Source organism: Neolamprologus brichardi, chromosome 1 (genome assembly GCF_056152115.1).
Source record: "Neolamprologus brichardi isolate AB-2024 chromosome 1, ASM5615211v1, whole genome shotgun sequence".
In the NCBI taxonomy this organism is placed as follows: domain Eukaryota; kingdom Metazoa; phylum Chordata; class Actinopteri; order Cichliformes; family Cichlidae; genus Neolamprologus; species Neolamprologus brichardi.
The window spans coordinates 10,447,451-10,460,578 of NC_142104.1; the positions used below are offsets into that span (position 1 = coordinate 10,447,451).

At 39.2% G+C, this 13,128-nt stretch overlaps 1 protein-coding gene across 9 annotated transcripts in view; it reads right to left on the bottom strand.

The window, feature by feature from the left end:
• The window catches only part of celf6 (CUGBP Elav-like family member 6), a 147,087-nt gene that overhangs the window by 32,619 nt on the left and 101,340 nt on the right, over positions 1-13,128 (bottom strand). For 6 of the 9 annotated variants that reach the window (XR_004844137.2, XM_035914565.2, XM_035914441.2 and 3 more), the window contains exons 4-5: positions 7,399-7,527; positions 3,529-3,608 (exon numbers count right to left, since the gene is read on the bottom strand). Coding sequence is in view for 8 of the 9 variants with exons in the window: in XM_035914565.2 (XP_035770458.1) it covers positions 3,529-3,608; positions 7,399-7,527 (209 nt within the window). In the remaining variant the exon portion in view is untranslated. The remainder of the gene's footprint in view (positions 1-3,528; positions 3,609-7,398; positions 7,528-13,128) is intronic. The other 3 variants (XM_035914472.2, XM_035914537.2, XM_035914686.2) reach the window with 3 other exon arrangements.

Below are 13,128 nucleotides of genomic sequence, written 5' to 3' on the forward strand. Positions count from 1 at the left end.
GTTACATACGTGGTAATCTATATTCCAGATTACTTTCTATCCGAAGGATGCAAGGTCTTGCATTTGATGTCAGCAACTGTTGTTCTTTGTAATGAGTCAATGGGTGTATTGAGTGTTATACTTATGTCGTTTTCCTATTTCTGTATAATTTTCAACATCAAGTTTTTTTGATGGTTTGATATAAATGAGCTTTTATAAACCTACACAAAAAATAATCTCTCTCTATCCTCATTTATGACCCACAAGACATTTAGGCAGTTTAGTCTGAAACTGTAGTTAGCCAGCAGTGCATAAAGTGTGATTGCAGGACTCTATAAAAGCATAGAGACCAGTTATAATGCTGTCTCTTATTACATGTCATGTTAAGCTAATGCAATTCAGTTTTGTTTTTATAGCAGTACCTCACAACAACAGTTGCTTCAAGGCATTTCATACTGCAAGGTAAAGACCCTACAATATTAGACAGAAAATCCCAGCAATGAGGTGTTCCTCTACAAGCACTGGGCAACAGTGGGAAGGAAAAACTCCCTTTAAAAAGGAAAAAGGCATCCCTTAAAAAAACCCACAAGACTGCACCCTGAGAGCAAAATGCTCTGTTAGTATAATATGATACTGTGAGGTCTTTAAGATATGATGGGGCCTGATTATACAAGACTTTGAATGTGAGGATCAACTTCTGGATTTAAATATGAGAGAAATATGATGCCTCTTTCTGGTCCCTGTTAGTACTCTAGCTTCAATATTTTGGATCAACTCAAGCCTTTTCAGGGATAAGGAATTACAAAAGTTTAATGTATAATTAACAAATGCATGGGCTAGTTTTTTGGAATCACTCTGACACATAGTGTTTAGAATTCTAATGATAATGTCTAGATAAAAGAAAGCAGTGCCACATATTTGTTTAATGTGCATGTTGAAGGATACATGATGGTCAAAAGTTACTCTAAGATGACTTGCAGTGAAACTTAGTTTCTTGGTATATTTGGTGATTTGCGTCATGTGACTATATATAAATATAAATGGATATCATCTGTATAGCTACGGAAATGTATGCAAAGTTTTCTAGTACTATTACCCTAGACAAGCATATATAACATAAAAATGTTTCAGTCCCAGCACAAAACCCTGTTGAACTCCATGTCATTTTATGTGTGAGAAAAAACTCCTCGTAGCACATTTCTTTTAATGCCAACAGTGTATTGTAGTCAATGTAGAAAAATAATGTGAACACCAGTACTGAATACTGCACTGAGACAAACTCTAAATCCTTACTGAAGCTCTTCAGATAAACTGTTACCCTGCAAATGATCACTTAGTTAACTTAAAACAAATCTTTTGAGAGCTTTCAAAATGAAAGAAAGACTGGAAATCAGCCCATAATTAGCTAATTCAGCAGGATCAAGTAAGTTTAAAAAAAATATTAATTCAATTACAGCAACCTCAAAAGCCCGTGATGCATAGCCTGTTAATAAAGATAAATTGATCATATGTAAAATCAAAGTACTAATTAATAGCCAGCAATTGTCACCTGAGGATTGGACTGCCAGGGCTCCGTCCCAATCACTACTGGGATCATCTGGAAATATAAACCCCTCCAGAATTATAAGGTGGTGATTTAGAGAGATTGGGTGAAGGGCTTGGCCATTTCAGAGGGCTCATCCAAATCGAACGGAGCCATTTAAGGTGGTTTAGGAATCTGACTGAAACTATTAATACTAAGAACTAAAGGAATACAAGGCTCAACATGAAAAGACACTGAAAAGACACAGTACAGAAAAGCCGAATGGCTCCTGCTTTCTTGAATGACAAATAGTAAAATTTCCTGCCTTTATGGAAGTAGCAGTCTATTTTTGCAGGCATTATAAATTATTGGAATGTCATTTCCTCTTTAACATATGTGTTGTCTCCTTTAAGGAACAGGTTTTCTAAATAATAATAATAATAATAATAATAATAATATATTTATTAACAATATGTTTTATTTATTTTAGCTTGTGCAGATAAGCATGGCTACATAATTGTACCTTAAAATGTAATGCTGCTTCTGTTACTCTCTAGATCTCACAGCCACTGCTGCTCCTCTTTGTCTCATGCTGGTTGAGAGAGGAGGGACCAAATTTGAGTATTATTTTATAAAAAGTAACCAAATATATTTCTGCTTTTTACATCTTTAGGCATTTTGATCTATAAATAAGCTTGGAAGGTGTATTATTATTGACAATGTAACATGTCCGCAACCCTGTACTTTGATAGATAATACCCATGGTTTGATGAGGAAATGTAAAGCCAAAAGTTAATGGAGGGGTGATAAACTGTAAGTGTCTCACAATATTATAAAGGACTTAATGCTGAAATGTCAGGAAGCAGTTAAGGAAGCAAAAGCAGCTTATTAATCTGACCTCATTTTGAAGATCCATCCTAACTCTAGGGTGCTTTTCAATATTATTGACTTACTTGTTAACCTCCCTTCTAGTCTCTGTAATGAGGCTTTCCATGATAAGTGTTTTCAAGTGTTTTAAATATTTAATATTCTTTAACAAAAAGTAGTCCCATGACAGGGACCAAGCTATCACTGTTAATAATTTGAGTTTGATGAGATGTTTTCAAGACATTTCTCCAACACCGTTTAAAGAAACTGACTTTCATCTATCCTCTTCATATTACAAATGATTCTGTAATCGGTGCATGCGTTCCATTTTTGCGGGCAGTTTAACCCTCTCAAGGCAGGCATTGCAGATTTGCAACAGTTAAAAGCTAACAACCTGATTACCCCACATACATATTTTATGAGTTTTTTTACTCAGAAGTACCACTGCAGGTATTCTTTTGTGCATTAGCAACAAAAACTTAATTTGAGCCTGAGAGGGTTAACTTGTGTAGTTTTTTTCCCCTTTGACTACAAAATGTTCACCTTGTCATAGGAATAGGATTGTGGATTCAGTTTTCAGTCCAGCCTATTTTTTCCTGCTATATAATACTAAAGAAAAGATTAATTTCAATGTAGATGCTAACTATGGGAATCATTTGTCAGTCAATTAGATTTCCAGAGACTTGCAGAATCATTGTAAAAAGTGCATTAAACGTACTCTGCACTGCACATGGTGGCCTTACTTACTAGCACCTTAATAATGGTCCGTGTTTTTTGAATGCATGATAGAGTTTACTACTATATAAAAAAAGAAAATGGAAATATGTTCGGAATTGAGTTTCAAAAGAGGTGCACATTATGCAGTGGGAGTAGTCATGTGGAAAAGAAAAAAACACTTAGTCAGTGGCTGCCTCTTGGCAGGGTAGAAAGTGTCAACAAGTTTACCAGTGTTGTTGTTTTAGACTAGTCTGCCTCAGTGATTTTATAGAACTCAGACCATAGGCAAAACAGAAAACAGTAAATATGAACAACCTTTGGAAAACTTTCACAGAAAACTGCTCGCATCAAGTGTAAAACACAATTGCTTGCAACTGTAATAAATGAACATGACAACTCATGGCAGCAATTATGACAGTACTTGTTATGAGCTTGTTACTCACAGGCATAGTCTGACCACCGTGCAAGCTGTTGATGGCGGCCTGTGCTTCTGCATGGCTGGAGAACTTGACAAAGGCACAGCCTGCACAGACAGAAAGACAGAAAGAGAGGAGAGGCGGGGAGATCAGCAGGATGGCCTTGAATACCATTGTTTTCATGTTATCTGGTTTGTAAATATATTCTGCCACTTGTGTGTTGAGTGCATAACTGAATAAATCAAGCTAATTGTACTAAAGGCATTAGCTGCTTGGAACACCCTGTCTCTTGCCCATTTCTAATTTGACCCCCACCACTTTAGAGCATGGAGCCAAGGCATTTACTATCATGACTTGTTTGTGATTATTAATCTGTTTAATATTTACACATTGTGATTTGTGTGCAGTCACTCATAAAAGAGATTATGATGACAAAGGCATGGCATTATAATCTGCCTATCTAACCGAATCTTTCCTCGAATATAATTTGAGATGAGGGGGTGCTTTGCTCAAGGGACATTCAAATCATCTTAAATCTGTTTTGTAGTTAATACACAAAAGAAAAGTCAACAAAAAAGCTGGCCAGAAGACAAGGAAGCAGGCTTCGGTAGCATTACTCTGGAGCCACATTGCATTGAAAATTCAAATAATATTAAAAATAATTTAAGTACAACGTAAGTTTTGGAACGCTGCGCGACTAAAGCGTATCTGTTAGTATGGTCTCAGTAAGGACACGCATTATATTAATATCATAAAGGGAAAGCTGGTGAGCTGAAATGCAGTGGAACTGAAATGTGGTAATTTTGCAGAAAGCCATTAAATGAAACAAGAGCTATTTCTCTAAGCTTTATGGTTGTCATAGACTGCACAGGGTATTCTGTTATGTCCTATTCTTATCCTTGCCTTCAGGTAGCTCATGTGTTAAGTCAAGAGATACCTAATTAACAAACTCATGGATTAATTCTCCCCATTTTTTATTATTGAGTAGCAGCAGTGTCAAAGAACCAGACAGGCTTTTCCTGGGTTCAATCCCTGGTTTCTTGTGAACTGCAGATATCGGTTTTAAAATAGTTACACACATTCATATATTCATTCTACATGACCAAAGGAGTGATGATTCTTTTAAACTACAAACACTAATAGGTAGGCTCAGGAGCTTTTTTGTGTCTGGCAGCAATCCATTCACTTCTACCTCTCAGGAGTCAGCTTTGCTTTCCCAACAAACAAATTAATAATTTACTGACAAAATCAAATAGATAGAACTGTGGCAGGACAATTTCCACGTTTACCTCGGGCTTTGCACACACTTTCAAGCCATACAATAAATTGTTAGCACGTGAAACCGTTATGTGTGAAAATGTGGTGAGTAGTAAAGGCCATGTGTTCTGTACTGTCAGTGTCCTCAAAGCTGTATAGATCTATAGAGGCAAAGTGATAAGTCAAACAAGCCCTTGATTCTGTCATAGCATTCTAGCACCCTTTTATTTCACTTGAACCCCCCTCCGGGAAGTGGCAGGAAAGGTCTTCATTTGTCCAGCTGAAATACATCAACTTACTGTGTACCATTTGACTGTAGCTCTGTCTTTTGGAAGAATAAACACATTTAACCTTTGTAGCTTAAATAAAAAGGGATCCGCTTTTTCTCGAAAAAGCCTTCTAGTTTTCTAAGGCAAGATAACTCGCTGCTTGTTCCCTAACAAGGCCAGCATATATTGTGCCAGGGTCACCGTGATCCCAGCAACGTAGCCCAGACAGACCAGACTCTTAACTGCGGGGCTTGCATACACCATCACCAAAGTCATGCTGAACATACAATGTTGTCAAAATTTCTCATCAAAAAATAGTCTGTCGCTTTGCTTTTGCTGACCTAAAAAAAAAGTAAAGGGACACGGAGCACAACAACTCGAAAGAACTGGGAAGTGCTACAGCCTCATAAATTATAGTGCACTGTTGGGTTTTTGAATTTGATGGCTCAGAATGAGTTGGAGAAAAAGGAAAAAGAGAGATTGTATTGCTTTCAAGCGAGAGGATCTGCACTGCCTTTTGAATTCCCGGGGTAATAATATGTATGCATGAATTCCATCCCTCTGGATGGGTGACATTTATAACACAACTTAATTATAGACCTAAAAGCCATCTCTCTATTATTCCTGACAATTCGGGGCTCTATTCAACTCTGGCAGCAAGTGTTGCACTTTGAAAGTACTTTGAGGAGCAGCGCCATAGAGAGATGGATGTTAAACTTCTCGGCCTTTTTATTGGGTGAAGAGGGGTGCTGAAAAGCCTCTGAGTAGCATAAATTTACATCAACAGGGGACAAAGCCTCTACCATGGAACAGATAGCACTGTCAATTTCAAGGTCTGTCTCATTCAAATTACGGGAACCTCATCCCGAGCGAGGCGCCTGGCAAAATAATTTGCCGTAACATCCCGTAATGATTGCATACGACTGTTGCACGGTGACTGATAGGCCCAGATACCTATATATGAGACCTTTGTCTGGTGGTGGCATTCATAGTTAACATTACTTTACAGTTTCCATTTCATAGCAGTGAAAGTTGAAGAGAAATGAATGATCAAGTCTGTGATAATAGAGACAAATAACAAAGCGGGAAAGTATGGCATGTGAAGAGAGACAAAGAAAGAGTTGAGGTGTGGGGTGCAGGAGGGTGAAAAGAAGTGAAAGCACGAATGAGGGAGAAAACTAGCTCCTGTCTGACACAGCAGCACCGGCCTTATTTCATTTTATGTGCTGTCAATCAGCTTGAGGCATCTGAGCAGACAGAAAGAGAGGGAGTCAGATAAGAAGAAAGAGACAGCAAAAGAGGAAACAAGGCAGGGAGAAGGAAAGGTACTGGGCTGCTGGGGCAATGCAGAGCAATAGACCCGGGATTAACAGTGAGGGGAACAGATGTAGACACAGATAGGTGTGTGGTTCAGTATAGCCAGGCTTTCTCTTTGATATACTCAGAAGGCTTTGCAAGATTATCATCCTCTCTCTTTTGCCTTCCCACACATCTCTCACACACATTCAGAAGCTTCGTGTAGAAGAATAAATCACAGTCAACAAAAAGAAAAGATGGTAGAGGTTCAGCGCAATATCGTGGGCTTTATTGCTCCAAATTTGGCTGTGAGAGCGAGAGAGACCCATCAAAATTTGATTAGGAGCCTTTTGCACTCTGTGAACAATCACACCTTCATCACATATTTTACAGCCATCTTTAATTTGAACATGCTCTGCTAACCAAATATCATATAAGCCACGGACAAAAATGCATAAGCTGTTCCCGAATACAGGCAAATCTGCCGCACAGTGAGTGACAGCAGCAAAAACCCAGAGCCTGGCTGCTTTATTTACAGTAGGGCATTATTGTCCAATGGTGTCTCTGGGGAGGGATGATGGGAATGTGGGAAACAAACATGATTACACCCCTCTGCTTTTCAGATAACAGGAAGAAGGGGAGGAGGAGAGGGGTGAGCAGAAAGACGAGGTGTTGTGTGATGTATTTGTTGAGTACAAGCACAGGGTGGAGGGGAGCTGCCGTGATGAAGAGACAACATGAGAAGAAGTTCGGGGAGGAAAGAAAAAAGAAGCGAAAGGTGACATGAGGACAAAAGAAAACAAAATACAAAAAGTAGTGAGAAAAAGAACGTGGGAGGAAGGATGTGTTGAGGCACAGTGACAATGATGTATGAAAGGTACGCTTGTACGACATATAAAAGAGTGGAAAAAAAAACAAAAAGGGAGGATTACAGACAATGTCAATGAGTGCACCATGGGTGAAGCACGGTGCTAAAAATGTAAGGAGTAGAAAGTGAAATAGAACACGAAGACAGAAGGACTAAGAAAAACGGAAGAAGGGGGTAAAAAAGAGTTGGAGGTGTGTGGGCTCTGACCCTTACTGGCCCCATCAGGCCCTCGGAGGACGGTGCACTCCTCAATCTGGCCGAAGGTCTCGAACAGCCGCCGGACATCATCCTCACTTTGCTGCTTGCCGAGCATCCCAACAAACAGCTTCCTGTCTTCTAGATAGGAAGAGAGAAAAGGGAAGGAAGAGGGTCGAGGGAGGGTGGAATAGAGGAGAGAAGAGAGAAATGGTACAGCTGATGGCACCGTTCTGCAGAGCTGAAAGGAACTTGTGCAACTCAAACCCCCCTTTTATCAGCAGTCTGCTGTGTTGTTGTGGCTGCTGCTGCTGTTGTTATTGTTGTTGATCTTATTGTTCTGTGGTGTGCCACCCCACCCTGGTATGAGGGAGATATATTCTTGTTTCCAGTGAGCTATTCAAGTCTGCCACAGTGATGCTTGATACAGATGACGCTTGGAGCGGTGTGGGTTTCAGGTAGAGGTAGAAAGAGAGCAGGAATGTTTTGCTCAGCTAGAGAAACTGTCAGATCGCCTGGTTGCAAACTTGAAAGGGAACACGGTGCAAGAACATGTTATTACATTTTCTCATCACCAAAGCCATAAGAATTATATTACACATGAGTAAACTCTATGTCAAAAGTCGCCAATGAATAATATGAAAAAAAGATTTTTATATTTTAAAGGTCTTTCTTGAGTGTTTTTCATTGTGCACTATTCATTGTTTTCTCTACCAGTTCCTGTTTATTTGTACTATACTTAAAAGAAAAAAAACTGACGATTCAGCTCATGATATTTTTTCACCATGAACGATTCTTAAGTTTGGGAAGCTAAAGCTATGAGACATTAAGAATTAAAAAGAATTAAATGAATAAATAAGATCACATTCAGTGATAGTGCCCATTAAAACAATGGCAATTAGTATGATTTTATTGTGAATAATTTGAATCACAGGTTCCTATATTTGCCATTTTTCAATTTCCTTTAATTTCCCACAAATAAGAACTGGTACAAGATAAATTAATATAGCACAATATATAGACAGAATTGGTCTCCTTAAAATGAATGAACACAGTACTAAACACAGCAGAAAGTACTGAAATATATTTCTGTTGATGCTGTTGTGGTGCAATTAGATAGTCTCTTTTATATTACTGCCCAGAGTCAGCTGGGATAGACTCCAGCCCCCCACGATCCTGAACTGGATAAATGGTTGAGAAAATGGATGGATGAATGGAAAATTAGGAAATTCAAAAAGACCGATGCCAACTGCAGAAAAAATGAAGCTATCGTATCAGCACTAGACATGAATCATGGAACGATCAGGGCATCAGATCTATCAAACTGTTTGTACAAAGTAAGAAAAAAGTCCTGTGTGAATGCTAATAATAATAATAATAATGTGAAACAATCCTGACTGTACAGTCAAAACCTTAAATCAAGCACGATTTAACATCTTTATCATCAAGCATTTCCTCAGCAAATTTATTGGATTCTCCTTATTACATTTGAAGGGCAACTTCACCTAGCAGTCTCACTGTGCCCTAGCTGATATCCAGAAGGAGGCACTCACATTCACATGTATAGGCTCTATACCACTAAACTTTAGCCAGTCAGAAAGCTGGATTTTTCTAATTAATCTTCCTGGTGCCCTGGCATTAGACAGAGCATTCATCTTCTTTACATCTTTTACATTATGCATCTCCTATTCCACCGTGTTGTGGAATGAAATGGCTACTAGCAAGAACCTATCGCCAGAACTGATGGAAAGTGGCAGGAAGAGGAAAACGAGTTTATTGGAAATGACACTGTTGATCTTCAACGTGAGTCATTTGACTGGTAGGGGGCGGGTGAGGAGCGAGGAGGAGTGGAGGGTGAGAGCATCACCTGGGCCTCAACAGATGTGACGCCTCCTGTACCTGCCAGGCCCCATTAGACGCAGCTGTTCTAAAAATAAAGCACCAGGGCTTCCTTTTTGCAGCGGGGAAATCGGATCCTGTTCCATTCCTGTAAAGTTCAAATGAGACACATGCCTGCTAGCCGCTTGGCCACACAAATGAGCACCTGCATAATCAATAAGGCCACGGTAGTTGGTCTCCACTGCTGGTGTTGTAGCAATGGTGCCAGTTCATGTTCCTATAGTCACGCCTTGCACAGTAGGATTTCTTAAACCCACCAGCTGAGTCTGATTTTTTTTACTGTTCATTAATGTGTCTCCCCTGTTGGACCTCTAGGGTCGGAAATGAGAGACAGCCCTGAGGAGATCACCACAACGACTTACATCAACTGAAATTTAGCAATGACCAAAAGGCGTAAAGACATCTAGGATGGTTCTGGGAATCAGTCAGTCATTGTTGAACAGGTGGTAGAGAGTAAAATGGGATCAACCCCTGTCAATGGCACCAAAGGTGAAAGTGGTACACGTCCAAGAGACTTTGCCATGTGTGTCCCCTCCATCTTTCAGGTTTTTACTGAGGTGTCACAGTTACAACTTAAATGGGCAGAGTGCAGTTTTACAGGCCTCCTGCAGTGTGTTAATGTTTTGGGACAAAAGTCTCATCTCGGCCCTGGCCCGAGGAGATCTAATGGCGGCTTTACAAGGCTAATTAACAAGCCATGAGCGAGGTAATGAACTTTCCAAATGTGCTGGCAAACGCAAAAATAAATTACACCCCAGTGAAGGCATTAAAGGAAGTGTGAGTGTACTTCTGAGCCTTCCTTTGGGAGAGCCACAGTGAGAAAATGAATTTGGAGCTGCTATCTTTTCATTGCCTGACCTAAGTGTGTCTCAGTCGGCCCACTGCATGCCCTGGCCAGTGTATAGATTGCTATTAATTAGTCCACTTTGCACCTGTCTCCAAAGCAGCTCTTATTGGATTTTGCAAGTTCCCACTCATCTCCTATGGCCACTCGCAAGCCTTAAATTGGCATTTTATGAATATGAATAAATATCTCGTAATGCACCCTCTGCACAAGGAGATGATTCCATGACTCTAAATGAGTCCAATGAGTTATCTGTTAAAAGTGGCAAGCGGAGGAAAAAAAAAATACTCCTGTGTAGTAGTCATGTATTTGCATTAAGAGGGTCAAGGACTTTCCTATGGAATTGACTGAGATGAGAAAAGTAGGGGGAAAAATCATTACACTGACTGACCTCTTTGTATTATCTCTCATTGAGAGTGGCTCATCTTATCCTTCTAACGGAGATGAGCCACACAGCTGGAGAACATTTGTGCTCTACAACACTTCTCTGCTCTTCTATGAAGAGACCTTTGTAATCTGTTCTTTAAACAACTACTTTAATATCTTGTACAAATGCATGCATTGTTATTAAGACATGTATTTACATAATTTAAATCACATTTAAATAATACTAAAACACGTCTTAAATGGAAAGCTAGATTCACAGATACATATTTAGCACTTTTCCACATGCTTGTTAGCATTCTTGCCCTTTTGGCGTATGTGTATACTTGTTGTCATGTGATCAGAGGTAAATTGAGGTTTAGTTGAGTCCACTATCAGTGCACACTTGTGTCCTCTAACACACACTGTCATTCCATACATTTTTGTTTTCCTTTTTCACCCCAACACTTGACTGGAAGTGGGAGCAATTGTGTGGAAAATGGCTCCATGTCAGTCTCCAGCCATGTCCACAGTAAGGTGGCATGTGGACAGCTCCATTTCATGAATGCAAATAAAAAGGGAGATGAAAAAAAGTTATCAAAACACCACTGACATCTGACAATTGCTTGTCTCAGGAAGCCTTTTCATTTCAGCACCCGGTATATTAAAAATTAATGGATTTTGCACAGATGCCATATGCTGTCAGGACTGATGCTTCTCTCTCAGGAATAAAGTGCTACTTGTGTTGTAGGCTGCAGTATATGCATATAGATTTTGTCTTTTCCCCTTTTGTCTCTGTTGCTCTCCGTATATATTTCTCTTTACCCTTTATTGTCATCCCTCACCCTTGCCTGTCTCCCCAGGCAAAGAATCAGTTGCTCTGAAGTCTACTTTTCAAAAGTTTCTGCTTTTGTTTGCCAATAACGTGAATATTCTCTTTAAAGAATTACTCTCTTGCTCCTGTGTAGTGGTAAATATTTCTTTTTTTTCCACAGTTCTATCACTTATTGCCCGTTGGCAGTATAGTCAGGGAAGCTTGCTAGTTGTAAGTGTTCAGAAAGCACGGACAGCTGCATCCAACGATAAAAGATGCATGCTAGTCCGCTGGGTGCATTTCAAATGCAGAGTAATGTTCCAGGCAGCACAACAAAGAAGTTGTGCTTCTTATGGACTCATTAGAAAACCCTGATGCTGGTACGCTGCTGCCTGGGAGGCCTGCCACCAGACACGCTCGCATATGTAGGCGTGCAGACTGGGTGCACAAAATGTTGGGAACTGCTGCTTAATATAGAGTTAGACTTGGTTTGTAATCATCTGTGTATTTCCCCGTTGTGTAAATGCTACAGGGGCATGCCTGAAATCAAAATTGGCCATTTGCTTTCAGAATAAGCATTTTAGATTATTAACATTAAATATTTATAGAACATGGAGGGAAAAAAAATCCTAAATAGTGACTTGTTAGATACATTCACTGTTGTTAAAGGTACCATTTTCTTATGTAGCTGTGTTTTAACTCTCTAATAATACTTTTATACCCTTAAAATTTCCGTTGAAGTTACATAAGGGACTAATACAAATTCACCTTCTACAACTTTTCTAGTTACTTTCTCAGTGCTACTTTTTAGAAGTTAATTAAGTACATAGTAGACCTGTTATTAAAGAAAAATGTATAACTTACAATCTTATAGAGATAAATCAACGTAAGTAAATAGGCATGAATTAAAAAAAAAAAAATACAGGCGAAATTGCTACACATCTTAGAGATACAGCTCAATCTTCCTATACCATGCTGCCAGGCAATATAAGGCAATGTAACTCCCCCACCCAAGATTACAATTACTAGTCTTGCTGACATTCCAACATTCCAAATGTTTTTGTGTTATGGATATACTTGCATTTTAATAACTTACTATTTTTTAGATGTTACATACTTTGCCTTGCCCTCTTCTGGATTTCTTGTTATGGCCGATCATCCAGGTCCCGAAGCAGCAAAGAAGCCCCAGACCATCTTATTACCGCCACAATGTTTGAGTTGGTTTGGTGTTCTTTTTATGAAACCCTGGGTTAGTTTTATGCCAGACATACTGTAACCAGACACAAACCTTACAAAAAGTTCAGCTTTTGTTTCATTAGTTGTCAGAAGATTTTTCCAAAACTCTTCGAACTCATGAAGATCATGATGTGTTTTGGCAATTGTGACAAACGTTTGTGTTTTTTGTCAGTTCTTTAGATGTTGTTATGGGTTCTTTTGTGACCTCCTAGGTGGGCCGTCAGTGCAGTCTTGGAGTAATTCCTGGGAAGGTTCACCACTGTTCTGAGTTTTCTCTATTTGTTCATAATGGCTCTCACCATGGTTCACTGGAGCCCCAAAGCCTTAGAAATGGCTTTGTGACCCCAGATGTCAATGACTTTCTTTCTCAGCTTTTTGTTTTAGATTGTGGCTTGATGTGATTTTTGTTTTGTTTTTTTGGGTTTTTTTTAGATATTTTAACCTACTTCAATTTGTCAGACGGGTTTTATTTAAGTGCCTTTTTGATTCAAGAGATCTGGCAGTAAATGGGCCTAAGAGTAGCTGGGGAAAATGAACTCAGCCATGATTAAAATGTGGTTAATTGCAGTTAATTCATAATTTAACA